Source organism: Haemaphysalis longicornis, unplaced genomic scaffold (genome assembly GCF_048455015.1).
Source record: "Haemaphysalis longicornis isolate Haplotype H1 unplaced genomic scaffold, Haemaphysalis longicornis Haplotype H1 scaffold_8, whole genome shotgun sequence".
Lineage (NCBI taxonomy): Eukaryota > Metazoa > Arthropoda > Arachnida > Ixodida > Ixodidae > Haemaphysalis > Haemaphysalis longicornis.
This window is the reverse complement of record NW_027526445.1, coordinates 166,118,024-166,145,601: the sequence shown is the minus strand read 5'-3', so window position 1 is coordinate 166,145,601 and position 27,578 is coordinate 166,118,024. Positions and strand designations below refer to the sequence as shown.

General features: G+C 50.2%; 2 protein-coding genes and 1 pseudogene across 2 annotated transcripts; 2 read left to right on the top strand and 1 right to left on the bottom strand.

The window, feature by feature from the left end:
- Positions 1–754: 754 nt before the first annotated feature.
- LOC144148792 (uncharacterized) lies at positions 755–26,768 on the top strand. The gene is made up of 3 exons (XM_077680299.1): positions 755–812; positions 22,748–24,110; positions 25,087–26,768. The coding sequence occupies exons 2-3, from the start codon at positions 22,768–22,770 to the stop codon at positions 26,015–26,017; spliced, it is 2,274 nt and encodes a 757-aa protein (XP_077536425.1). The 5' UTR covers positions 755–812; positions 22,748–22,767; the 3' UTR covers positions 26,018–26,768.
- LOC144149400 (uncharacterized) lies at positions 3,847–6,139 on the top strand. The gene has a single exon (XM_077680958.1). It carries the CDS (start codon positions 4,034–4,036, stop codon positions 6,059–6,061), a length of 2,028 nt encoding a protein of 675 aa, XP_077537084.1. The 5' UTR covers positions 3,847–4,033; the 3' UTR covers positions 6,062–6,139.
- Positions 16,171–17,447, bottom strand: LOC144149271 (uncharacterized; annotated as a pseudogene).
- Positions 26,769–27,578: the final 810 nt, after the last annotated feature.

Below are 27,578 nucleotides of genomic sequence, written 5' to 3'. Positions count from 1 at the left end.
AAAACATTCGCAGTAACGTACTCTTTGCGCCGAGCGGAGGAACAGGCGGTTGCGGTGATGAGGCGCAAGGTCGCAAGGTGCCGTCAAAACCAGCTCCTCATCTCACACGCCACAACCACATCAAATATCCTCGCAGCCTGCCTTGTGTGAAGAAATTTTCTCAGCTCGAGCCACGGTCGGTTCAAGCAACAGAGGAAATAAGGAAATCGGCGCACCGAGATAGCGCGAAATCGTCAAAACGGACTGGGTTATGCACGCCGCTGGCCGCGCCTGTCAAAGGGTCGTGCCCGTCGCGCCTGACAAAACCGGCGTGCTCCCTTTCGTCGTTCGGCCTGCTTCGGGTCTGCGGTTGTAGGAGACGTGGACAGCGCATCCGGAATTTCGATGCGAAAACAATGCTGACAACTCGTTACGACAACGCAATCGTAAACACACGAATCTCGAAGAAAAAACACCGCCCACACGAACGTTCTTGCCAGCACCACGCCGCAAACTACGTTTCGCGTCGGGAAACGCGCTGCCCGCGCGGCGGAGTGCAACCTCAAATATGGAGTCGTCGCCGCCGCCGCCGCGCGGTCTAAAGTCCTGTGCATGCACCGTATCTTTCATTTTGCGTACCTTGAGTAGGAATTGCCTATATCACTCAACACCTCTCTCTATTTTCGAGGTAAGTGCGTGTGCGAACTCACCAGCTCGGGGCCTGAAGGTCAGGAACACCGGATCACACGCGCCCAACCGCGCCGATAAGGTTATCTTATCGGCGCGGTTGGGCGCGTGTGATCCGGTGTTCCTGACCTTCAGGCCCCGAGCTGGTGAGTTCGCACACGCACTTACCTCGAAAATAGAGAGAGGTGTTGAGTGATATAGGCAATTCCTACTCAAGGTACGCAAAATGAAAGATACGGTGCATGCACAGGACTTTAGACCGCGCGGCGGCGGCGGCGACGACTCCATATTTGAGGTTGCACTCCGCCGCGCGGGCAGCGCGTTTCCCGACGCGAAACGTAGTTTGCGGCGTGGTGCTGGCAAGAACGTTCGTGTGGGCGGTGTTTTTTCTTCGAGATTCGTGTGTTTACGATTGCGTTGTCGTAACGAGTTGTCAGCATTGTTTTCGCATCGAAATTCCGGATGCGCTGTCCACGTCTCCTACAACCGCAGACCCGAAGCAGGCCGAACGACGAAAGGGAGCACGCCGGTTTTGTCAGGCGCGACGGGCACGACCCTTTGACAGGCGCGGCCAGCGGCGTGCATAACCCAGTCCGTTTTGACGATTTCGCGCTATCTCGGTGCGCCGATTTCCTTATTTCCTCTGTTGCTTGAACCGACCGTGGCTCGAGCTGAGAAAATTTCTTCACACAAGGCAGGCTGCGAGGATATTTGATGTGGTTGTGGCGTGTGAGATGAGGAGCTGGTTTTACCGTGCCACCCAGGCATGTTGCGCGCTTCATGGCGAATTCCATTGGGAGAACAGGAGCAAGTGGAGCGAGCAGCCAGAGCAGCACACGGGAGTAACGGGGACGTGTGGACGTGTGCGTTTGTTCCGCGAATGAAACATTCGCGCTGCTCCGGGAGCAGTGAAAAGAGGGGGAGGGCGTGATGTCAAGAGTCATGTGACCAAACTTTTCCCGCTCTCGCTTCCCGGAGCATTTCGCGCTCGTGTTGTCCGCACGCTGTTCCTCGCCAGTTTTGCCAGATACGTGCCGGTGGTTTTGTGTCTGCCTTCCGCATGGCGACGAATGAAGAAGCCGAGTGGATGTTCATGTCCATGATAGGGTCACCATCGTATCTCCCAAAAATTAGCTGCGAACGGTAACAGCATCCGCCGTCTTTTCCAGATACGACTCTACCTTCGGTCGCTGCTCCGGCGCGGTGAACAGGGGCTCGAACATAAACTCATGCAATGTCAAATCGTCGTCATCGTCGCAGCTGCTGCTGCTGTCCGATGATGAGTTTGCGCTTGAATCTGTGGTGCTTTCATAATCTAAAAGTAGCAGCATCGTCCAGACGGCCGCGCTTAGCTGCTGCCGTACGCACTGAGCGACTACCGCGGCTGTCGGGTTCCGCTATTTTTCCTCCGCCACCGGGGGATAAAACCAGAAATGACGTAAAAGAGGTCATGTGACTTCCTCGGCGTTCCCTGTTACTCCGCCGCTGGCGACGGAGCACCGAGAACCGAGAACTGCTCTCGGCTGCTCTCGGCGCCAAAAAAGTGCTCCTCCTCGACCAATGAAACACAACGCCCCTGCTCCTGCCCGACCACTGGAAGACGCCAGAACTCGCGAGATCACTTTGGGTGCAGTTAGAAGTGCTCCTGTTCGCCCAATGGAAAGCGCTATTAAGGAGTATGAGAGTCGGTGAGGTGCTCTGGCGACAGTGATCTGTGCGTCGAAGGTCGTCTATTTGAGCTCCTAATGAAGCGGCAACTACGCCCAGGGTCTGGGTGGAAACCATCGCGAGGTAAAGCCCCAACCACATGGAGCGATTTTGCAAGCGACTTGGGGAGCGATGCGACTAGCGACGAACTACTTTTCGCCGCGGACCAAGTCGCTAATCGAATCGCTCGGTTCTGGGCCGCCAGAAACAGTCGCTCGCCTCCCGGAAGTGGCCTCGGCGACTAGCCAATAGGAGAGCCCCTACGTAATCACGCAACCTCCCGTTTTGGAAGAGAACGGGGGGGAGATTTTGCAAATTCACGCAGACGGCGTTTGCGGTGCAGCGGCAAAGAAAGCTTTGCGTGGCAAAGCTTGCGTACACGCTGGAGCAGAAGCAAGAAGGCTCCCGCACACACCTTCCGCTTAGGAAGCAGGATCCGTCCCTGCACATCCTCAACATCTACAGTTCTCCTAAACTGCCTAACGTAACTTACGCTGATGTGTTTACCAAAGCCCTTACGGTGGCAGGTAGGGAGCCGCTTGTCATTGTAGGGGACTTTAATGCCCATAGTCCTCACTGGGGTTACCGTAAGGAGGAACGGCGTGGTAGAAAGTTGGCGGAACTCATTTCCACTTTGGGCCTCACTATCCAAACGGACCCCGCACACCCAACCCGCATTGGCAACTCTGTAACTCGGGACACATGTCCTGATCTCACACTTACCAAGCACATCAGGCATGCAGAATGGCTCAACACCGATGAAACCCTCGGCAGTGACCACTGCATTCTTCTCACTACAATTCGGACGCGTCCCCTTACCCGTCCCCATCAACAAGCGACACTTCCGGACTGGGACAAGTTCCGTTCGGAGTACACGACTTCAGCCCCCATAGCTCAACAAGGCTACGCCACTTGGTCTCAACACCTTGTGACGTCGCTTCGCCAAACTGAGCAGACGGTTCAGCTCTCAGAGGCCACGCCGGCGGTGGATAAACATCTACTGCATACCTTGGAGGCTCGGCGTAGCCTTGTCCGCCGTTGGCGCCGACAGAAGCATAACCGTAAGCTCAAACTCCGCATAGCAGCCCTCACTCAGGAAGCGGCCGAGTACGCGGCCCAGCTCGCTGACTCCAATTGGGTAGAACGCTGCAACAATGCCGCCAAGCATATGTCCAACCGCAGCACGTGGCGTTTCTTCAGGGCTCTCATCGACCCTAGCCAAACGCGCACAGAAACGCAAAAACATCTTCAACGCGCGCTCCACGCTTACGCGGGTGACGCAGATAAATTGGCACAGGCTCTTAGGGATAAATATATCTGTGGCCCGCAGGACTCCATCGAACCGGCGTTCTCATATGCAGGCTCGGAGAACGCAGAATTGGATAGTTGCTTTGAACTCCACGATCTGAAGGCGGCCCTGTCGAAAATGAAGCGAGGAACGGCGCCTGGTCGGGATCAAGTGACTGTTAAGCTTCTAGCCAACCTCCCAGACCTAGCATACCTTCACCTCCTCGACTACTTCAATCAAATTTGGGAGGGGCGCGAACCGCTACCAATTGATTGGAAAACGGCTCTGGTAACTTTTATTCCCAAACCGGGCAAGTCTATCAACATCGAAAATCTACACCCCATTTCGTTAACCTCGTGTGTGGGGAAGCTTATGGAAACAATGGTTAGGGATAGGCTTTCCGATTACCTCGAGGACCAACACACTTTTGCCGACACTATGCACGGCTTTCGTCCACATCGCTCTGCTCAGGACATTCTCCTACAACTCCATCGTGACGTCATTGAGCCGATCGAGCATCCAAGTAACGATAAGGTAGTCCTCGCCTTAGATCTTAAGGGGGCTTTTGATAACGTTACCCACAAAATCATTCTGACCCATCTTTCCCAAACGAACTGTGGGTATAATGCTTTCAGGTACATCCGTCAGTTCCTGACTGAACGGCAGTCGTACCTCCGCATTCAAGGCAAGGAGCATGGCCCATACCCTCTGGGTACTCGAGGAACACCACAGGGAGCGGTCCTCTCTCCTCTTTTGTTCAATCTCGCCATGGCTCATCTCCCCCCACTGCTGAAGGATATCCCCGGCCTACGGCACGCTCTGTACGCCGACGATATCACGCTGTGGGCAACCCAGGGTTCCCTTGGCAGCATTGAGGCCAGCCTGCAGCATGCAGCATCGGTCGTAGATGAATACGCGCGCCGCTGCGGCCTCGAATGTTCCCCTGAAAAATCGGAGTACGCGCATCTTCGCCCCAAACCAAAAGATACGACTCAAATCGCACTTTCCTTGCGAACCGGGCCAATCCCGGAACGCGAAGAAATCCGTGTCTTGGGACTCTTCATACACAAGAGCAGGAAAGTCGACACAACCCTGCGCAAGTTACGTATGGTCGGGGATCAAGTAGGCCGCATGGTCCGTCGGGTCTCAAACAAGCGGGGGGGTCTCAGAAGCCGCGATGCTTTGCGCCTCGCCAACGCTTTCGTGACCAGTCGGATCCTATATTCGACACCCTACCTACGTTTGCGCAAATGTGATGTGCACACGCTCGAAGGCATTCTCCGCAAGATATACAAGCGCGCCCTCGACCTCCCGATCTCGACGTCTAACCAGCGTCTTGCAGATTTGGGCATGACCAACACGTACGGAGAACTCAAAGAGGCCCATCTCCATAACCAGTACCTGCGGCTTACTAAGTCGCACGCTGGGAGATGCCTCTTACAACGCCTCCACATCTCCTACACATATCAGGCAGAAGAGCGAACCACGATCCCAGAGGACTGGCGTGGTGCGTTGAATATCCAGCCTCTACCCCAAAACATGGCTAGGGGCACTCACGAAGGCAGGCGAACTGCGCGGGTTACAGCCTTGCAAGGACGCTATGGGTCCCGGCCTGGAGTATTTTACACGGACGCGTCTGGCCCTCACCACGGGGGGTGGTACACGGCAGCCGTAATCCATCAAAACGTGCCTGTTCAAGGGCTCACTTTTCGAGCACCGGACATTTCTCATGCGGAGGAAGTCGCCATAGCTCTCGCCGCAGCGGACCCCGCATCTCGGATCATTATTACCGATTCGCGGAGTGCGTGCCAAAATCTTACCAAAGGTCGCATCACCATTCGCGCTGCTCGAATCCTCAAGGGCTGTTATTATATGGACCGCCCAAATACACGTTCCGTCATCTGGACTCCAGCTCACGCAGGACTAGGTGGTAACGAGGCTGCCGATGCCTCAGCCCGCGCGCTTGATTCCCGGGACCCTCCTCGCCCTCCATCTCTTGACGATCCAGAACCTAACCCGGTCAGCTCATTTCGCGATATCACAGCGATGTACAAATTGAACAGGCTCCGATTTCCGCCTCCGGCGCCGGGCCTGACTAAGGCTGACGAGCGCTGGCTCTTACGGCTATACACTAACACGGTATTGTGCCCGACGATACTCAAGCACTTCAATCCGGCCTTCTCCGGGGAATGCCCACACTGTGATCATCCGTTTGCGGATACTTTTCACATGGTGTGGGCATGCCCATCCAACCCGGCGGTCCCCCCAATCACGTCCCCTTCCCCCCCTACCCGTGAGAGCTGGGAGGCTGCCCTGCTCGGCTGCTCGACCTTGGATGGCCAACGAGCCCTCGTGGCCAGGGCGCGCGCCGCCGCGGAAGCCACAGGGGTCCCGGACTAGGGACTCCTCCTAGAGTTTGTACAGGGTCGGCCCTTAAGGCCGCCCCTATCTCTCACTTGTATATAGTCTTAATAAATGTTTTTCACCACCACCACCTGGGTGAGACCCGTGTGGGAAAAACGACGTCAAGAAAGCGAATTCTTCACGGCGTTCATGTTGGAGCCGAGAGACGAGGCGCGGAAGGAAAAGCGTGCGCTATCGCTAACCCAAACCATTTTTAGAGATGCAATGAAGTGCAAAAAAATCCCCCCTCCTCCCCGAAGGGGATCGTGCGGAAATGCGAATGCATTGGGTGCACCGAATTCTTCTTTGCGGTATCGTTGCCGCGAAGGATTCGACTTCACCGACTTCCATCGCTATCAACGCGCGGTCGGCAAGCAGTCACGGAGGGAGGCGCGCGCTCCCTGCATTTATATGCGCAGCGAGCGGAGAGGGGTACGCGGAGAGGAGAGAGAGACCCGCGCCAGCCCGCGAGCGAGCTCTCTCTCCGCCCCGAGCTCCGCGATGCGAGCGCCCTTACACGCCGAGTGCGCTCCTCCTCTCCACTCACTCCCCGCTACTCCGCCCGAGCTCCGCGATGCGAGCGCCCTCACACGCCGAGCGCGCTCCTTCTCTATCCTTGCCCTCCGCTACTCCGCACCTGCTCCGGTTGCTAGGCGCGCGCCACAGCTGTTGCTAGGCGCACGCCGCTCAACGACGCAAAACAACCCGCAGCTAAGAAATGCATTCGCATTTAAAAGCAAGGTAGAAAGGCGTAATACTTTTAAATGCAGAGCATTTCTTTAACTCACGATGTTATGCGTCCGTAACTCGGCGTCCGCAGCCAGCCAGCACGTGCGCCCCTCCCCCCTCCTCCTCGCTCTCAACAACAGGTGCGGGCGCGCATGCGCGTGCTCCGGCGCTGAAAGAGGCGTTGCAGCAGCAGGTGCTACCTCCTCTCCCTCTACTGCGCGCGCTAGGAATATACTCGTTGCCCGAGCGAAGGATCCGCGGCCCGACGTTGACGTTTGACCGCGGCTTCTCGTGCACGAAGTTCGGCGTCGGCAGCGCGCTTCAGACGCTTGCGTTCGGCGTCGGCAGCGCGCCGTCTCGCCGCCTTGTCTTCTGCCGCCGTCGATGAAGAGGACGGCACGATGTCTTGAACTGGTACTGCAACGCTGACGTTGGCTCGCGTAGCGGTACTGGTTGAAGGTGTTGCTTCCATCGCTTATGAACTTCGACGATGGCGCACTGCCCTCCCGAGAGGGATAATAAGAAAGAAAAGAAAAGAAAGAAAAGAAGAATAATAATAAAGATCCAACCGATTGCCCCGCAGAGAGGGTGGGGTGCAAACGATGGCAATAAATAACACGTTACGTACTTACGTCTCTCTCTCTCTCTCTCTCTCTCTCTCTCTCTCTCTCTCTCTCTCTCTCTCTCGTCTCCCAACCCAACTACCCAACCCCTACGACAACTACAACTACCACCGCCAACTACCACAACCTATGCCACGTGACCACCCCCAATGCTCTGCATTTACTCGTGTCCCTCGCGCGGGGGCATGCGACGGAGGTTTTTTTAGTCATGCTTTTTATAACAAATGAACAAAAAAATGTTTGCAAACAACCAGCGTACCAAGCGCGTTACTACGCGTAGTGCGGCAACATTGAAATCGCCATCCTTAGTCGCTCGAGCCGTCGCTGTCATGTGGTTGCCTCGGCAAGCGGCTTCGGTTCGGCGACTGCGGATCCTAGTCGCGTCGCTCGTCGTGTCGCTGGAAAAATCGCTCCATGTGGTTAGCGCTTAAAGGAGCCATGAAGAGAAAACACAAGTTTGGTTCATTCGAAAGATTGCCTCGTTAGAACCATAACGACACCACTTATAACGCAAACTTCGCTCAAATAAGCTACATAATTAGGAAAAAAGGAAATGACCATGCGACCCACCAGCTCATTTTCCGCAACAGAACCTGTGATGTCACTTGGGAATGCTCTGCGATTGGCGGAGGCCGGCAAAAGCAAACGCATGTTAGGCAGGGCTTACAGTTTGCATAGCGAGCTAAATGCCCGTGAAACATACTGCACATTCTTTTTATGACAAAGAACGGTGGAGTAAACGGTTGAAGGTCCGAACGAACACGCAAGCGTGTGCGCCAATGCGTACGCAACTAGCGCCGGCCGAGCTCGACATCTCGCCGTCGCGCAGACGAATTTTCGGGTTCGAGGCTCTTCGGGGCCAACGAACCGTTCCAGCACGCACAGCCGCGACCTTGCTTCGTATCGTAATCCCTTCACAGGAGGTTGGCCGTCATATCGCCAACCAGCAAAGGTAAAAATAGAAACGAGGGGAGTAAGGAACAGCAAGAAGTGACGAGATAGTGCCAGTCGTCGCGTAAGTTTCGAATGGTATTGGCTTGCTGCTGTCGTTACGAGCTCGTTTCCTGTTTACAACCACTGAAAACTTCAGTTTGTTCGAGTACTTTACATGAAATTTCGTTGCTGCGTTTTGAAATGCCCATGTAGTACGGGCAAATCGTCGAGGGAGTGCGACATCCCCGCCGGTGAGGAGATCTCCTTTCATGTGCTGCCCAACGACGAACCTAGGCGAAGCAAGTGGCTACGTTTTGTGAACTTTGCAAACGGAGGAGAAAGGGAGCTAAAGGAAGTACGAGTGTGCTCGCTTCATTTCCGAGGAAGTGATTACGGCAGGGACCCTTACGTTAGCTCACTCCTGGGACATGCTGGCGCTCGTCGCCGACTTCGTCAAATCGCTCTGACCTTGGGGAAAAAAATGCCGTAAACACCGCGCATTGACGCTCGTATCTTTCTGGTCAAAGCAGAGAGCTCGCGCGAACGGCTTTCCATACACGACACCGGCCAACTGGCATAAGTGATAGTGCTACTTAAATTGAACTATTATTAACCGTAATCAAAATACGGCACATACGTACCAGTCTATATCCTCCTCAGACCTGGTGGAATGTGTGGCCACACAGGGGCGAGAAAAGCACATTTTTGGAATGTCTGCAGATAGTTTATTGCACAATAAAAAAATTGCACTTCTAGATAAAGCGGATGTTGCGCATCAGGGTGTGCATTATAATGCACACTGGGTCTTAAAACATACTATTTGTACAACACTCATGTACAAAAGAATTCAGCTGCTGCTCCTTACAAACAGACCTCTTATTTCGAGTGGAACTGCTTGTAGCAGTTTCGCATTGCTGTTACGCACAGGAAAATGTTGCACGTTGTGCACACGATCAGCTTCTTTATCAGTGAGTCCTAGGAGAAATAAACGCTAAATTTCACACCCAAGAGCAAGGAACACATGAGAGTGTAAAGCGGATAGGCATGCAAAAACATAAATTGAGACCGAGAGTGCATTTTAATGCACACTGCAAGAAAACAGCTTGCGCGAACAAAAATGTAGGCATTTAAAGTTACCGTTCGTGCGGCAATTACTCCTAAACACTTTGCGAGTAGATTAAAACAATAATTAAAAAGTATTACCCGACAAGAATAGCGTAAGTTGCAACTAACTTGGACGCCTCGAGTAGAACGTTGATGTGGAGAAAGACGCCATGTTTCTAAGCTCAGAACGGCGCTCCCGCTGCGGTGCGCTTTCTGAATTCATGGGCAGATGGCAGCACATGATAGAGGATGTGGTCGCGCGCGCGGTCTTTGCTGCAGCAGTGGCGCGAAATTTAAAACCGAGGTTGAAGCAAATGTGCATTTTAATGCACGCGAGGTCTGAAGAGGATATTCGTCCGTCGCGACGGGGCTGACGAGGCAGCGGTGCCGACGGCTGGGCGTTCGTCTGTTGTGGCTATCGCGGAATGGTCGCTTTCCCGTCCACCGCGTATCCCACAACTCTTGCCGCTCGTGCACTTGGAAGCATTGAGCGTTCAAGTGGTGTGAGGTTGTTAAATGCAAGCCCGAGCTCCTCGGCGAGAGTTTTGTTCTCCGGATCAGGCGATTCCATGACTAGGGCTGCGGGTGCACTAGGTTTTACTAGTATTTTTAAAATGGCCGCCGTCTCGATCGACTCCCGCGTGTGGGTGCTATATGGAGTCGACATACTAAGTATCTGTTTCATGGACCGGCTCTATGACGCCATTGTACACGTCACGAAATGTTCAATTTTAGCGGGAGATTTAAAATTTTGGCTTAAATTGCCTTATTTCTCAGTGAATAAAGCATCATTTGCTTCCGGGAAAGCGCTTGGGGTACTATGAAACACCTAATCTTTCGAATAAAACAAACTTTTGTTTTCTCTTCATGGCTCCTTTAAGTACGTGATAAAATTAGGTATGGTGGCGACGACCAAGATCTCACCGATGAATTTCAAGTGTTTTCCTTTCGGTAAAGACGATGCGGAAATTATAATCAGAACAAGATTACGGAACACGCTTTGGCTACTTCGAAAGCAGCGCAGAGACAAGTGACAAAGGGTGCTGTGGTTTGTCGCTGCATACGTTTTCGTCTCTGCGCTGTTTTTGTAATGAAACTGTGTACCCAGCATCAAGCTTTAGTGTCGGATCACGTAACACGCTTAGTCATTAGAGAAGAGTCGAAGGCGACGGAGAAGAATTGGATGCCCGCAATTACCTGGGAAGCGACATTGCATGTACGTGTGCATTCACCTCAACACTCGAAGTAGCCCATGTTGAGGCTGGGCGCCCAGTGTGGTTCGTCTCATCCATAAAGTACGCCAGCTACCGTAATTTGTGAACATTTTAAGCATGCGAATGTTTCCAACATGTGACGAGGTGCGAGGTGAAAGCTCCCACCAACGCCTTCGTCCCGGGGCCCACGTGAATGAAAAGGGCTCCAACAGATTCGGCACGGATTAGCCATATTATCGATAACTTCTTATCACAAACAAGATACTGACTAACCTTGACCATGACTCCGTCACATCCCTTACACAATTCATGAATGGCTGTTGGGAAAAGGGAGTCATACCGCCGGAATGGAAGACGGCTGAGGTTCATGTAATACCGAAACCAGGAAAGGAGCCAAGCGTCGAGAATCTCCGCCCAATTTCATTAACGTCCTGCATAGGAAAGCTACTCGAGCACGTCATCCTCGGTCGCCTACAACAATACCTAGAAGATACTTGCCAAATTCCTACATCCATGTACGGATTCAGACCAAGTCTCAGTGCCCAAGATATTCTTCTTCAGCTCAAAGAGAGAGAGAGAGATACAACTTCTTTATTGAGCCTGCGTGGAACCGTTAGGTCACCTACTGACGCCGCCCTCCAGCCCCCTGTGGGGGGGTGGGTTGCAGCGATTTCGGCCGCTGGTGCTCGATGGCCGCAAGCGCGAGCTCGGCAGCCATCTTCTGGTGTTCGTAAGTTCCGCTGGTCGCCGCGCGCTTCACACGCGGTGGTAGCGGGTCGTCCTCGTCTGCTAGTGGTGATTGGTGGCAACCCCACAGCATGTGCTGCATGGTCGCCCGAGCGCTACCGCACAGCCCACACGTGTCCGTTGGAAATAGTTCGTATGAAGCAGGCCAGTAATCACACGCCCAAAGCAATTCTCGCCCTCGATATAAAAGGGGCGTTTGACAATGTAAATCATCAAATGATTCTGAACAATCTCAATAACCTCCACTGCGGAGCCAGGATATACAATTACATCAGGGATTTTCTTACAAACCGGCAAGCAGTCCTGAAGGTCGGTGACGCACAATCACCTCCCATTCAAGTTGGAGGTCGAGGCACGCCACAGGGCGCAGTTCTTTCCCCACTGCTATTTAACATCGCCCTTATCGGCCTTCCCAAACTATTAGATGTCATCCCTGACCTTCGACACGGCCTGTATGCCGATGATATAACGTTATGGACGGGCGCAGGGTCGGTAGGGGAAATGCAAGATCGTCTTCAGCAGGCTGCTGACATCGTGCAAGCTTATGCAGCCAAGTGTGGTTTATGCTGCTCTCCGCAGAAATATGAGCTTCTCCTTGTCCGGAAGCGCCAAAGTCGAAAACATCAAGATCCAGGCATCCAAATTACCCTTGACGGAGCTACGATCACGCCTTCCCCACACATAAAGATACTGGGGATGACCTTTCAAGAGGACTGCTCCAACTCCATACTTCTTCGGCACCTAACTCAAACAACAGGACAAATTGTTCACATGCTCCGCCGAATCACCACGAAGACTAGAGGGATGAAGGAAGCAGACACGCTACGGCTTGTCCAAGCTTTCATCATCTCTCGCATCAATTACGCCATCCCGTATGCGATCCTCTCCAAAAGCGACGTAACCAAACTTGATACACTCATCCGGAAAGCATACAAACAAGCACTTGGTCTCCCCGTCAGCACGGCAACGGATAGACTTCTGAAACTGGGAGTACACAACACTGTGGAGGAGCTCATAGAGGCTCATTTGGTAAACCAGCACCACCGTCTAGCGACCACAAGAACAGGACGCCAACTGCTTGGTCGCCTTGGATACAATACCCCAGAAGAACAAGGCAGTTCTTCCATGGACATACCCCAAACCATAAGGCAAAACATCTATGTGGCTCCTATTCCACGAAATATGCACCCTCAGTTTCACCAAGGAAGACGTGCGGCGAGAGCACAGGCATTAGATAAAGTCCATGGATCAAACCCCAAAACTGTGTACACGGACGCTGCCGACTACGCTCGCATGGATACGATGACAGCTGTCGTCACCACATGCACCGAGCATGTCGCCAGTGTCACACTTACTGGAATCAACACTACCCAAGCAGAAGAAGCAGCCATCGCTCTTGCCATTGCCCACACCTCAGCCGATACAATCATCACTGATTCTCAAGCAGCATGCCGAAGCTACCTACGCGGAAGAATATCAAGACCAGCTGCAAGAATCTTTCTCCAGCGACCCCCTCAACGCAAGATCAGTCTGGTTTGGGCGCTTGCCCACTCGTCCCTTCGCGGCAATGTCATGGCCCACACGACAGCCCGAGAATTAGCCTACCGGGCACCGCGAGACGACTGGCTTCAAGCGGCTCATCCCCTAGTAACATACCAAGGCATCACACAGCACTACAAGCTGAGTAGGCAAGAGTATCCTCCTGCCTACCCGTCACTCACCAAGGAACAGGAACATAACTCAGGCTTTTGCAGACAAACACGTTCCCACACCTATCTAAACTTCACGCCATCAACCCCGCCCTCTACAGCGCCACATGCTCACACTGCGGTGAGATCTGTACCCTCTACCACATGGTCTGGGCCTGCCAGAAAAACCCAAATGTTTGCCCAATTCCCAACCCTTCTTATGAGCAGTGGGAGAGAGAACTGGCCAGCTCCAGCAGCGACACTCAGCTTCGGCTGGTGGAACGTGCGGAGAAGGCAGCAAGCTCCAACGGGATCCTGAAATGAGGAATCCGACCACGTGCTCCCCTTCTTTTTTTTCGCAAAATAAAGTTTACTCTCTCTCTCTCTCGTCAAATAAAGACTGTGACGACAGTGGTTGTCGTTAACACTGGTTTAACGAACGATACATTACATGTGGATTACATGTCTGTCAAGATGGCGTCTTCGGACGTCGGGAACATCCGGGTACAGCCTGAGGGGATGCATCTGACGATGCGGCTTTCGTCACATCCCCCTTTTTTTTTCTTTTTATAAATCGAGTCGCACAACTGGCTTGATGACGCGGCCCGATCTTGTAGTTTGAGCTGTAGGTTGTGGTGCAGTGGCTTCTGGAACTTGTGTAGGGCTTGCTACACAGGTCTGTGGTGGTCTCCACACTGCTTGTGTTGGACGAATGAAGGAGGTATTTCGTCGGTACTGTCCTCTTCCTGTTTGGGCACAGTATGATCTTGGCGTTTCTGCTTCTTTGATGACCACTCCTGGAGTCCAGTGGCGGTTGTTCTCCCACATGCTGACTTGCTCACCCGTTCTGATCTCAGGCGCCGTTCTTGTGTGTTGGTCCGCATAGTGTTTCTGCTTTTGTCGTTGGGTTGTCATCTTCTTATGAACGTTGTTCACTGCTTGTGGGACAAGCAGAGTTTCTTTAACTGGAATGGTGGTTGTTGTGCGTCGACTGTACAGACGCTGTGCTGGTGAACCCAGTTCTCCATCGCGAGGAACATTCCTTAGGTTTAGTAGTGCCAGCTGGATGTCACTTCCATCCGCTGTGCATCTCTTGAGTAGGTTCTTCACCACTTGCACTGCTCGTTCGGCTAGGCCGTTGGACCTGGGGTACAATGGGCTTGACGTTTGTAGCTGAAATTGCCACTCTTCCTTGAAATTGCGAAATTCACGTGTTGTGAAGCAGGTCCCATTGTCAGATTCTATGACTCGTGGAATGCCGTGAGTCGCGAACCAGCCTTTCATTGCACGGATGACTTCTCCAGCTGTGCTACTTCTGAGATCGGTGTAGTCTATGTACCCAGAGTAGCTATCCACAATTACGATGTGTGGTTTTCCTTTGAAGTCGAACAAGTCTACAGCCACTCGTTCCCAGGGCAAGTTGGGGACTTTGGGATCAATGGTTCCTTTTGCGGTCGCTTGTGTGAGGATTCACAAACGCTGCATGTCTGAACATAATTTCGGACATCGTTTGACATTCCTGGCCAGTAGACTGTTTCTCGTGCACGTTTGAGACGGCTGTTGGTGCCTAGGTGTCCGGAGTGTGCTGCCTTGAGAACTCTGTGTTTCCAGGTCTTTGGGATCACAACGCGGTCACGACGAAGCAGTAGGCCTTCGTAGACCGACAGTTCGTCACGTACTGGTGAGAACAGTTTCTGTGCTTCCATCATATATTCGTCACTCTAGGCCAACCATCTCTCGCTGCTCGCATTACACTTTGCAAGTCTTGTTCGAGCGTTGTGCGGAGATCCGCAAACGTTTCTTGTGACATGGGCAGTGTGGCTAGCACTTCCATGTCTTCAATGCATGTGCTTGAACTCTCGTTTGTGTCGCAGTCACGACTAAGGAGGTCTGCGATGTGGAGATCTTTTCCTCGCTTGTACACAATCTTCGGTGCGTAGTGTTGTATGTCGAAGAGTAGTCTCTGCAGTCGAGCTGGTGCTAGTCCCAGTGGTTTCTTGCTTATGCTCTCGAGAGGACGATGATCAGTTTCTATGGTGAGTGGTCGCCCGTAGATGTATGAGTGGAACTTCTTGCAGCCGTATCTGATCGCCAGAGCTTCCTTCTCTATCTATGGATAGTTCATTTGTGCTGGCGTTAGTGTGGCTGATGCGTAGGCTAAGGGCTTTCCGTCCTGCATGAGTACTGCGCCTAGAGCTTTCGAGCTGGCGTCCACGGACAGGGTCAGTTCTCCGTTGACGTCGTAGTACTGTAGCGTTGGTGCTTCCCTGAGATCCGTCTTGATGACTTGCAGTGCGGAGCTCTGCTCTTCTGTACAAAGCCAGGCTATGTCTTGTTTCAGCAACTTTCTCAGTGGGACTGCTTTCTCTGCCAGATTGGGTATGAACTTCTGCAGGTATTGAAGCATGCCAAGGAGACATTGCAGTTCGGCTTTGTTTTTTGGTTCCTTGATTTTGTCGATAGCTTCAACCTTCTCTTGGTCTATTTCCAGACCCTTGTCTGTCAGGACGTGTCCCACGAATTTGAATCTTGTCTGGTTGTAGACACACTCCTGTTGGTTGAGCTTGGCACCGGCTTGTCGGAGTCTTTCCAAGACTGCCTCGGTGTGTTCTTTGAGTTCCTTGGACGTCTCGCCGTAGATCAGTATGTCATCCATGGAGTTTGTGACATTGGGGAGACCCTTCAGGATTTCTGTGATGACTTGTTGAAACACCTCGGGTGCAGTTGGTATTCCGAAAGGGACGCGTAGAAAGGTGTACCTTCCCCATGGTGTGCTGAACGCAAGATACTTCTGCGTTTCTGCGTTTTCTCAGGCACTGTTAGTTGCCAGAACCCCTTCTTTAGGTCAAGCAAGGTGAATATTTTGGATCCACTGACCCGTGCTGCGATATCTTCGTGGTGTCTTGAGTGGGAAGTGTCTTCGGAGCAGAATCTTGTTCAGATCCGTCGGGTCCAGGCAGATCCTGAGCTTTCTCTTTTGCTTGACTATGACCATTTGGCTGCAGAATGGAGTTGGCTCATTGATTTTCTTGACGATTCCGCCTTTTTCCATGCTGTCAAGTTCTTCACATCATCCATGAAGGCAAATGGCACTTTTCTGGGTGGTCGGTTCTCTCCGCCAGCTGCGTTGTCCTTTAGGTCTGCGTCATAGACGAATCCTTTGATCCTTCCTAGACCTGTGTACAGGTTTGCGTCTTCTTGCTGTTCCAGCTGATGAATACGTTTCACTAGTTGCAGTACTTCGCAAGCGTTTCTTCCTAGGATGGGTGCGACTTGTCCATCCACTACGATGAACTTTATCTTGACCGGCTTGTCTCGCACGGAGCTATGCACTCGCCTTTGACATCAAGTTTGTGCTGTGTATAGGAGACGATGCGCTTCACTGACGACTGTCTTGTCTCCAAGTTTAGGGTGTTGGCGACACTGGCTCGTAGTACGTTGCACTGTGCCCCTGTATCCAGCTTCATTTTTACTGTTTTTCCACCAGCGAACGTGATGTCCTCGTGCCATTCTTCGTTGTAGCTGTTCATGTTCTTTACTTCTGAAACGAACATCTCTTCCTCGGTGTCATCATGTTCAACAGTGTTGACTTCCTTCTGTTTTCTTGATCTGCAGACTGCTGCAAAGTGTCCCATTTTGTTGCAGGTGATGCATTTCTTGCCGTAGGCTGGACACTCTTTCCTACGATGAGTTCCTCCACAGTACTGGCACTGTCGCTGCTGTGGTTCTTCTGTCTGAGCTTTTCCTTTCGACGGCCACTTTTTCTTTTTCTTGGTTGCTAGCGCATCGAGTAGCTTGGCCTCGGCGTCTTTCGCAGTGATCTCTTTAAGCTGTTGCGTAGCTTGTTCACTGGCTTTGCACATGTGGATAGTCTTCTCCAGGTCGATCGCTGGATCTGCGGGCAGTTTCTCTCGCACGTCGTCGTTCGTGATACCCACAATGAGACGGTCTCGCAAGAGCTCATCCGTTAGATCGCCGAATTTGCATTTCTTCGCTGGCAGTCGCGCTGCTGTCAAGAATTTCATGAAGCTTTCTCCTTCTTGCCTCATTTTGTTGAATCTGTATCTCTCGTGCGCCAGGTTCGTCCTCGGAGTGAAGTACTCTTTGAATTTCTTCTCCACGACCTCGACGTCTTTTCTTTCTTTCTCCGTGAGTGCAAACGTTTTGTAGATGCTTTGCGCTTCCGGACCGATTTTAGGTTGGCGACTTGGACCTCCGGCGCCTTCTTGTGAATCTGGACTGCCGTTGCATACCAGTTATACGATTGGATCCAGTCGTCCCACTCGTCGGGAGCCTGCGACGAAACCTCTAGGGGCTTCGGTGGTTGGAGTCCGTTATCGGCCATTCCGGGCGTCGGTCGGTTGTCTTACGTTCACGAGGAGTACGCCGCGCCTGTCACGTCAGCGGTGACTTCTGTCACATTTGTAGCGATTTCTGACACCATGTGACGACAGTGGTTGTCGTTAACACTGGTTTAATGAACGATAGATTACATGTGGATTAGATGTCTGTCAAGATGGCGTCTTCGGACGTCGGGAACATCCAGGTGCAGCCTGAGGTGATGCATCTGACGATGCGGCTTTCGTCACAAAGACTGGCAGTCTTCAAGCACTGTCCTAGCCATCGCTCCGAAACAGCAAAAAAGAAAAAAAAAAAAAAACTCGGCGCGCTTGCTTTTGTTGTTCAGCCTGCTTCGGGCCTGCGGTTGTAAGAGACGTGAACAGCGCATCCGTAATATCGCAGCGAAAACAATGCTGACAACTCGTTACGACAAGACATTCATAAACACACGAATCTCGCAGAAAAAAACACCGTCCACACGAACGTTCTTGCCAGCACCACGCCGCAAACCACGTTTCGCGTCGGAAAACGCGCTGGCCGCGCGGCGGAGTGCAACCTCAAATATGGCGTCGTCGTCGCCGCGCAGGTAGCGCCGCCGCGCGACCCAAAGCCCTGTGAATACACCTTATAGAGCAGCGCTAGTTAATCATTTTCAAATGTGAAAGCGACAAGGGCTGCAGTTTCTAGATATGGTCATAAAAATTTTAATGGGGAAGGGCGCGGGCACGCTAATAACGCTTTGCCACATAACGGGTCAGGAGAGGTCGGGGAGCTCCCCATTTTTATTATCCCGGAGCGCTGAAGACACCAAACTGTGCGGATGCATGTTGCGGGCGCACAAAATCTATACAGTTCTGAGTTGAAGCGGTGATCAAGGGAAATTAGACTACCACAAAACGTTTTAAGAGGTTCGTTACCGAGCCACCAACCGTTCTTTTCGATCTTGCTAAGTAGCGCGTCGTGGCCACGCCTCCGCGGTCTCAGTTGTCTGCATACCCGAGCGAGCGCCCTTTTCTTGGCTAACCTCATGTCGCTCTGATGTTTGACGCCCGAGCAGCAGCACTGTTTTAAGCATCACGGCGCTGTGGAGCGTAATTGCATATAAGAAAAGGTCGCGTTCGTAGTAAAAGTCGCCTAGAAAAGTCGCGCTGCCCCGTTCATAAAAATTAATATATGTAAGCGTCACCGCCCTGCATGCGTTATCAATAGCCACTTTTATCGCGTGTCAAGCCACTGACACCGCCAGAAGGAAGGTATCCGGGTATGACGGCGTGATAACAAAAGCAGCGAGGAAACAATATGTGATATAAGTGCGGAGATAACAAGGCGCCAGTGCGCCAGTACCGGATTTTGTAGCCAGCCGATTGTGAAGCACAATAGCATTACTTCGCTATCCAGGCAGCGTTTTGGAATGACGCTACTGCATTCACCACCGATAATATCGAAGCAGGCAATAGCGGCCTGAGAGCGCACCACTGTTCCTATTAGATCTGCATGCCTGCAGTGCATACGGCTTCGAAAACTAGTGGCATTTTTTTTCAGCAGGTATCTCCCAGTGCCTCACGTGGCTTGCCAACGTTTTGTCACGCCCGCACTAGGCGTCACTTCGTAAAAATGATTGTAAAGAATGTATTGCTGAATCCATTTTTTGTTTTATGTACAACCTGACTAGCAGACTTCGAAATCCGCCACTGTTGTCTTGCGGTCTTCTCGACTAAATAAGCAGTTACTTTCTAGCGGCTTTTGTTATTACGACGTTACCCTACAGTTGTCTTCTTTTTTGGGGGGTCGAGGTCTTGAAGCGTGACGAAAGTGGCTGTTGATTAGTCAAGCAGGGCGGTTACTTTCAAGGCGACAACAGCGCGAAAGAAGACGAAAATTGCAGAGAAAACGCAAACACAGCATTCACTTGCAACTGAATTTTATCAAAGGAAGCACTTATACTTGTACGCCACAAAAAAAAAAACACAAGAAAGATGACTAGATAACAGAATCCTAGCTTCCAATTCCCAGCCCTGTCGACGTTCGGGACTACATACAAATATTCCTCCTTTACAAACTCCCGCTTGCATCTTGATTCTGGTCCTCTCAGTTCACTTGCCTTCTGCTGCCAGACAGGCAAAAGACGAGAGAGAGGGAAACAAACTATTTCTGGCCAGACTAAGGCCTATTGAAATTCTTCAGTCATGAGAACCGTAGCCAGCTGGTCAACGAGGGCCGCCAACGCCAACCACACTCACCAGTAGGGAGGAGGAGGAGGGTTAGGGCAATGAGGGGACTGTAGGGCAGCAGCTAGGACAGGAGAAAATGATGTGCTCAACATTTGCTTGGGGCAGACGACGAAGTTTCTTTGCACTTGGACACGCTTTGACACATGGGCACTCTTTTCATTTTGGAGGGACACAAAAAGAACGGACACTTGTTGTGTCCCCCCGAAACGAAAAAGAACATACGTTTGTTGTGCCCGTTCGAATAGCTTCTGAATCGCTGAGGTTGGGCTTCTGCTACCAAAAGTCCGGGAGTACCGTCTTTTTTAGTTTGTCATGTTGCAGGAACTCACTTAGTGCGTCCGTCATGGCTGATTCTAATACCAGACTGGAATATCTGCACTTACGTCGCCCAAGAAAGACTTCTGTCGCTAAAAGTACTTATTGTACGTCAAGCTCTGAGCACCGGTTGACGTCGTAATGCCTCAAAACGAAACTTCAGGCCTCAGCTTCGGCGCATTCCTGGCAACTGTTTCTGTTATTCTACCAGAGCGGTATGCATACCCACAGGACTGCATAGAATAAAACCTTGTAAGTAGAAATTTATCTGCAGGCATGCCTGTTTCTACAGTTTCTGCCGGCCGCAGTGCATGATAAGCATGCATTATTATAATGCAATAAACCAATTAATTACAGAGAGCAGGAATGATAGTGGGACCGACGAAAGCAAATCGGTTGTGGCCTCGTAGGTGTTGTCAAATCCCCCCCCCCCCCCTACCCCGAGACGGCCGCCGCGAGAGCAGTCTGTCTTGATTTTACGTAACCGGCCGAACCGCTTCCGCTCACTGACTAGCCAGAGTCACTGTTAATTATTGATAGTGACGCTGGGTAGTCAGTGAGCGGAAGCGGTTTGGCCGGTTACGTAAAATCAAGACAGACTAATCACTCGCAGTTGTGAAGCGACACCAGCTGTACTGGACGGGAGCAGTCTGTCTTGATTTTACCTAACCGGCCAAACCGCTTCCGCTCACTGACTAGCCAGCGTCACTATCAATAATTGACAGTGACTCTGGCTAGTCAGTGAGCGGAAGCGGTTTGGCCGGTTAGGTAAAATCAAGACAGACTGCTCTCGTGGCGGCCATTATCCGGTAGGGGGGGGGGGGGGAATTTCACAACACCTACGAGGCCACAGCCAGCAAATCTTGTATTGGACAACGCTTTATCTTTCGCTTAATATTTCACGGTTGGCAATATTTCATATGAGGCTTTTTTTTTTTTTTTCGAAATGAGCCAGATGCAGAAACCGAAACTGAGCCGGATAAAGCTGCAGTGACAAGAAAAACTCGCCAACTTTCCCCTAAAACAGAGGAGGCTGGAAAATAGTTAAGATAACGCCCTGCAATTGTGTACGCAGATCATAGTTCGTATCGAAAATGAACCAGATCCTGCTGCTTCACGCATCGAAATGAGTCAAATGCATTTTCCCAATGGGAGTTTGCTTTTGGCTTCACTGTTCAGACTGTTTCGGGGGTGTTTTCAGAAGTTCTTTTTTTTTGCGTTTCGGAGCTGGCTTATTATGAATTCTGACGGCAATTTTTAGACCGGCGAAAGATCTGTCCCCAGATATCAACGACGAAGTAAACGGAAGAAGTGCTGTGAATGAAATGAAACAGGGATGCGAAACAATGATTTCATTTCGTCTCCCCCGTTTCAGTACTTTACTAAAGTCGCCGCTTACGAGCCCTGCCAAATCCCTCCCCCCCTCTGAGAGTGCGAACCACTTCATCACGGGGAAGAATAAGATATGAGCAGCCTCCTTGTGAAGCATTTTGGAAATTCATAGCATTGCTTACTTCGAATTATCCTAGAGAATTCGAAGATAATTATCCTAAGGAAGAATTCGAAAACAGCAGCTAATGGTTCCAACAGAACTCATTTGTTCTCTATGTATAGTTCTAGTGTTCTTGAGGGCCTGTTACATACTTTTAATGCCTTTTCAACCAAAACTCAATGGCACAATGCTTGAAAGTCAATTTAAATAATGTTTCATAAGAATGAAGCATAAACTGGAGTGTTTCAGTTCAATATGAGCCAAATTCAAACTTATCACACAAATATTGCTCAAATTCACGGCATAATTTTAATTCCTTGTGGCCATAAGGTTCGCCTAGCTGACATGTAAAATATATCATATAATAGTTTTGACTGCGCTGCATTTAGGTGCGGGAACAAACTTCTGCTTATTTCTCAAATTCGCGTTAGGTGGCTCTAGCTCATTTCGAAAAGGAACGCCTCATATGTTGCAATCGCCCAGAGCTGAAGCGAACTCAAAATTCCTTCATATGACAAAAAAAAATTTGGCCGCAATCACGTTACCACTGCTGGCCTCCTTGATTGGTGTTATTTATCCGTCCCTGGGAACCCGACAGTGGGAAAAAATAGCAGCCTACAATCACGCTACCCCCTGTCCACTGATTAACGCACGTTGCTGAGAAGTTCCTGAGGCAACGCACATTGCTGAGGTAAAGCATTTTTGGCTAAAATAGCGTCTGTCACTGTGATTAGCATATATAATAGCATATTAGCATATATAACCTATAATGATGTACATTGAAGTCCCCCTGCGCGACTCACCTATACAAGCCGGCTTCAACTGTGGTGAAGGGGGCGAGATTATAATCTTGACCCACCTTCATGGCCTTTTCTTTCTAGTGCGATTTTCCTGCATGCCGGTAGGGGTCCTATCTCAAATCACGTGTGTGGGTGGAGCCCATATGCACACATAGAAAATGGACATTTATGCTGTCGCGCCTATGAAAGTAGAACATTGCTATGTGAACGAACAAGCCTATGACAAATGCTCCCCTGTTACAAACGGGTCTATTATTAATAAGCCTGTGATGAAATCCTATTTGACAAACGGGCCGACAACCTGGTGCGCTTCCTCCTACATTCCTACATTTTTTGTCGCGTTATGTTACATGACGCTGCCGTCATTTAGAAATGGGCTGTGTTTCGTGGGAACTGATAAAAATTATGGACAATAAGTAGAGGCCTTGCATGATGCTTGTGCTGCACATTTTTTTTCTCTGTCCAGGAGTTGCCAAATCCCCGTGGATGCGCAAGATGGCGGACAAAGGCCATAAAAGTGGGCGGCTATCACGACTGGACCTCAAACGTGACTGTTCGGCATCAGGAACCAGGGATGCCTGTTGGCTCTGCGATGAACTTGAGAACTGGAACAACACCCTAAATGATTTGCAACTTACCCTCGTCGAGTTTCAACCAGGAAAGCTTCGACTCTACGTTCAAACCAGCAAACCTGCTGTCGGTGTAGCAGACAGTGACGTTCTCTACGACGCCTCATGCTTCACCGCATGGCTGATAAGAAAACATAACTGCATTAGTTCCATCAGCATCAAACAGGGAGACCCACATTGGCAGGTTGGAGGCCTCCCTGATTATGTTCCCTCGGCCTCGTCAAACCTGCGTGACATTTCCATAGAAGGATACGGGCCCCTTGACTGGGCATCACTCCTTGAGAGCCTGGGCCACATAGCACAACTGGAGAGCCTGAAGCTTACCGATGTAGTGGTTGATGACAAGTTCCTAGCAAAGCTAGTTGAACTGCTTACGGAGAATGCTTGCTCTGTGAAAACAGTTGTCTTGACCAGAACCAGTATGTGGGGGAATGCCTGCGATGGTTTCGCACGCTGCATCTCACGGTGTGGCAACCTCGGGGAGCTGGTACTTGATGTTAAACTGGTCATGCCAACAACCACTAGCTCTGCAAAGGTGTGGGAACTGCGCGAATGGGATGAGTCTCCAGACGTTTCCGACGAATATTCATCCGATGAGTATTCAGCAGTAGAGGATTCTATAGATTGGGGTAATGTATCATACTCCGAAGAACTTACAACACAAGATTATCAAAGTTTTGTAGAAGATCTTAGCTCCTCTGATTTTGCCCTGTTTGCTGCACATTTGAACTTGGACTTGAAAGAACGAAATGACACGATGTTGCACGAACTGTCGGATTTCCTGGAGAGTAGTGTTGCACTGACCTCGTTGTCTTTCAACGCATTTCGCCCATACCACATTGCAATTATTGCAAAGCCCCTTGTTACCAACAGTGTACTCAGCGACCTTGTCATCACCTACTGGGGGCGTCACTACAGGGACCCTACACGCTCCTGTGTTGGGTATGGGCTCCGGTCACTGCTCTCGCAAAACAAAGGGCTTCGTTCGCTGACCATTCAGAACTGCGTGATTTCTCAGCAAGGTGGAAGGGACGTATCGGAGGGACTAAATGCAAATTCTACACTGGAACGGCTGAACGTGAATACCACAAATCCCATTTCAGTGGCAGTAGCTTGGGCCTTGTGCAGCGCTCTAGTGAGGAACAAGACGTTGCGGACACTTCGCTTTGGTGGCTTGATCTGGGCAACGAACGTCCAGAGGTAATTCAACAACTTTATCATTTCTTGAATTCTCAACCACTCTTTGTTAAAACTCTTGTCTTGCTTACAAGCTAAAACTGATGGCTGCATTCTCGTATTGTTATCACTATATTACACTGTACGTGGCCATATTTTTATGAGCGATAGGCATTTTCGACACCAGCTTCATAAATTCGCGGATTTTCAACCTTTCTTCATGACGAATCTTGTATTGCTCACAAGCTAAACGCGATTGCTGCATTTACGGATCGTAGTCTGGTATTTACATTAGAATTTACATGGCTACATCTTTGTCAGATATACATACATTTTCGAGCCTGTATGTATTGAAAGAGAATACCAGCGGCTGACCATGAGTAGGTTGTTTTTTGTGGTTTAGAGTGATAGTTCTGGTAAAAATATTGCTCCGGGTCTCCTACTTCGTTTGTCCTGCAATTCGAGTTGTTTTGCCCAGTTATCCACTCGGTGTTCGGCCTGCATCACTCCCCGTCCATTTTACAGACGTTGACCAACCAACCGACCGACTGAACTAACTTTATAGGGGAAAAAAAGAAACAGAGAGTGAAAGCGCGCTCACGCGAGCGCGAGAGAGGGAGATTTTTTGATGCTGTTAGCCCCACAAACGGCGGGGCTTCTTGCTTCAAATGGGGGTGAACACAGTGGGGCGAAAAAAGGAGAGAAAAGGGGAAAAGCACGTGGTACAAATGAATAAGAAGGAGGAGACAATGAAATCTGTTAGGAAAATAGAACAAATTTAGAGCATTAGGAGAAAACATCTGGGGATATCATGGTTTGTATGTTTGTCTGTTTGTTTGTTTGTTTGGAAGTATGAAAATGTGCAGAAATATTGAAAGGTATAAAAACATCGTTAAGTTCGAAAGTACGAATATGTGTGTCACAGAACTGTCCATTGCATTTTCTATGTTCGGGCCCCGTGCAACAAACTAAGCTTAGTGTTCCAATTATCTATTTGCAGGGTGCAACTATCAAGAAATCTGGCCAGGTGCGGGCTCTTTGGGCGCGTACAGCTGGACTGGAAAAACTGGGATTTGAAATTGCTTGCTCGCTACATGCTCAGTCCTTCGCATGGCCCCACTGACTTGTGCCTGCAAATGCACGAGCTGTCCGACGCCGCCATCACCATCCTGTGTCAAGCACTGTCTGAAAGTCTCTGCGTGGAGACCTTGACTGTCCACTTCTCCGGCGCCACACCACCCGGACACACAGCAATCCTGCAGGAAGCACTAGAAAGGAACAAGTCCCTAAGGCGTGTCACACTACACGACCAGGGCTCAACACCGCGTTCTGCTATGGAAGCACTGCAGGGACTCGCTTCAAACAGCTGTGTAACCGAGCTGGCTCTGCATTGCTGCCGAATGGACACTGCATGTGCAGAACTCTTTGGTTCGTTGCTCGCGTCAAACGAAGCCTTGTGCAAAGTTGTCCTCTCATGTCAACTGCAAATGTCGACACACAGCACAGATGCAGTGTGCAAGGGATTGGTGCAGAACTGTTCCATCACAGAGTGGCATGCCAGCCACTCGACTCCCCCCATGGAAAGAACTGTGCAGCGTAATTTGACTCGTCTGCAGCGTGCTGTTCGCTTTGTTCTGCACCCAAACACTGTGAAGGGTTCTGCCGAAGCGTTCGAGCTTCTAGAGTCGAAGGCTTCGCTGGTTTCTGGCCTAATTTCGGCCTCTGCGATGAGCAAAGCCGAGGCGGAAAGTGCTGTGAAAGCAGCGAGGAAGTTCATCCAGGACAACTACCTGTTCATAAACCAGATAGTTTGCCATAGGCTGGAGTGTTACCCAGGAGAGGGCACTCAAGTTGACCGGCTTAACTTTGATTGTTGGCGCGCCGTCACAAAGTACCTTAAGGTGTCAGATGTTGTTTCTGGAACCCTGTAAGGCGTTCTTTAGTTGGCTAACATTTCTTTGACATTATCAATAAGTGTACTGCTAACAAAGTACCTTAAGGTGTCAGATGTTGCTTCTGGAACCCTGTGAGGCGTTCTTTAGTTGGCTAACCTTTTTTTGACATCATAAATAATTATGCGGCTAAGAATTGCCTACAATAAATCAGGTTGATTCTCTGCTACTGAGTGGGCTTTCCTGCAGTGAAGGTAATTCTGGGTAAGTTGCGATTATTATCGAGGCTGTTTCTGACATCGCAGAAAATTTTATGCTTCGAGAGATTGCGTCTTTTGTTTGACTAATATCTGTTTGACATCTTTGTTTCAGTGTTTAGCTGAAAATCGCCAAGAAATTAAATGTGACATTTTTGCATGTGACAAGGTCGCCTTTCTGGCGGTCGAGTCGTCTTGTGATGATTACCAATTCATTACACAGAGAGTTTGTGACAGCATAGTGTAATACTTAAGGAGAGGTCTTTTAATTCTACACGTCGCGATGGAGTGAGTGTCTTTATACCACCGTCTCTGCCCGAGGGGCAAAAACAAATGTACAGGGTTATGTATGCTGGAGATGATTATAAGCACCACCTTAGAGCGTTTTGCACTGTTTTCGTTATGATGTATGTGCTAATGGAACCGAGTAGTTTCCGCAGCTGCTTATATTTCTCAAAGCACTTCACCTTATTTGGGTTTACGGTGTAGCCTTTTTGTATTTTGAAATAAAACTTACCCGCTGTTATTGGGGACTTCTCCTGTCGCTAGTCAGTTCTTTCACTTTTGCTCTTAGATTGTGCTTGAGGAAAAAAAAACGCAGAAAAGTTTTCATCAATACTTTTCCGAAGCGAAAGCCTCGTGTGTACGACGCCTTGAAAAGTACCCTTCAGTGACCCTGGCATCGACACGATTGCTAAGAAATGCAGGAAGGCCAAAAGCAACACAAACCCTGCCAGCCGTGTGTAAAAAATGATCAATGATTACGAAAATTAATTAGTGGTTGATTCACTATTGACAGTAATGATTAGTAAGGTGGGAATTAATATTGAAAAAAGATTTATGATTGATTAGGGATTGATAGCAATAATTAATAAGTTGGGAGTAAGGCGGATTAATATGAACTGAGATTAATTAATATGTATTAAGGACGGCAAAATAGGCGGGCTGCTGCGGCAAAGGGCGGGCGTGTTTATCAAAGGTACCCATCACAATAATACGCCTGGTTGTCGGCTCCAAAGCACGTAAGCAGGCTTCTTTTCGATGTAGCAGACCTAATAAAGTAGTAAAAGTGGTTACTTTGTACAAATGTCCGAGTTTTGAGCAGCTACGGCAGTTTTCGGAACACATGTAAATTAACGAGGGTGGAAGCAAATACTGGGGTGCATATTGCACAAGCTAATAAAAACAGGTAAACGAAAAATCGGCGGCTTTTGGGATCAACACCTGTGACGTGGATCCCGAATTTTAGGTGCCGCACTTTTCCAGCAGCATCCAAGCGGTGAAAATTGTGTACGCTGTAAATATAGTTCACTGAAAGCTTCAGGCACTCATTGGCTCCACAA

Excerpts from the sequence above, each read along its gene's own strand:
- LOC144149400 (XM_077680958.1), top strand. The coding sequence starts at position 4,034 with ATGGAAACAATGGTTAGGGATAGGCTTTCCGATTACCTCGAGGACCAA.
- LOC144148792 (XM_077680299.1), top strand. The coding sequence starts at position 22,768 with ATGCGCAAGATGGCGGACAAAGGCCATAAAAGTGGGCGGCTATCACGA. Across the intron at positions 24,111-25,086 it reads TGGGCAACGAACGTCCAGAG|GGTGCAACTATCAAGAAATC; the intron begins GTAATTCAACAA and ends ATCTATTTGCAG.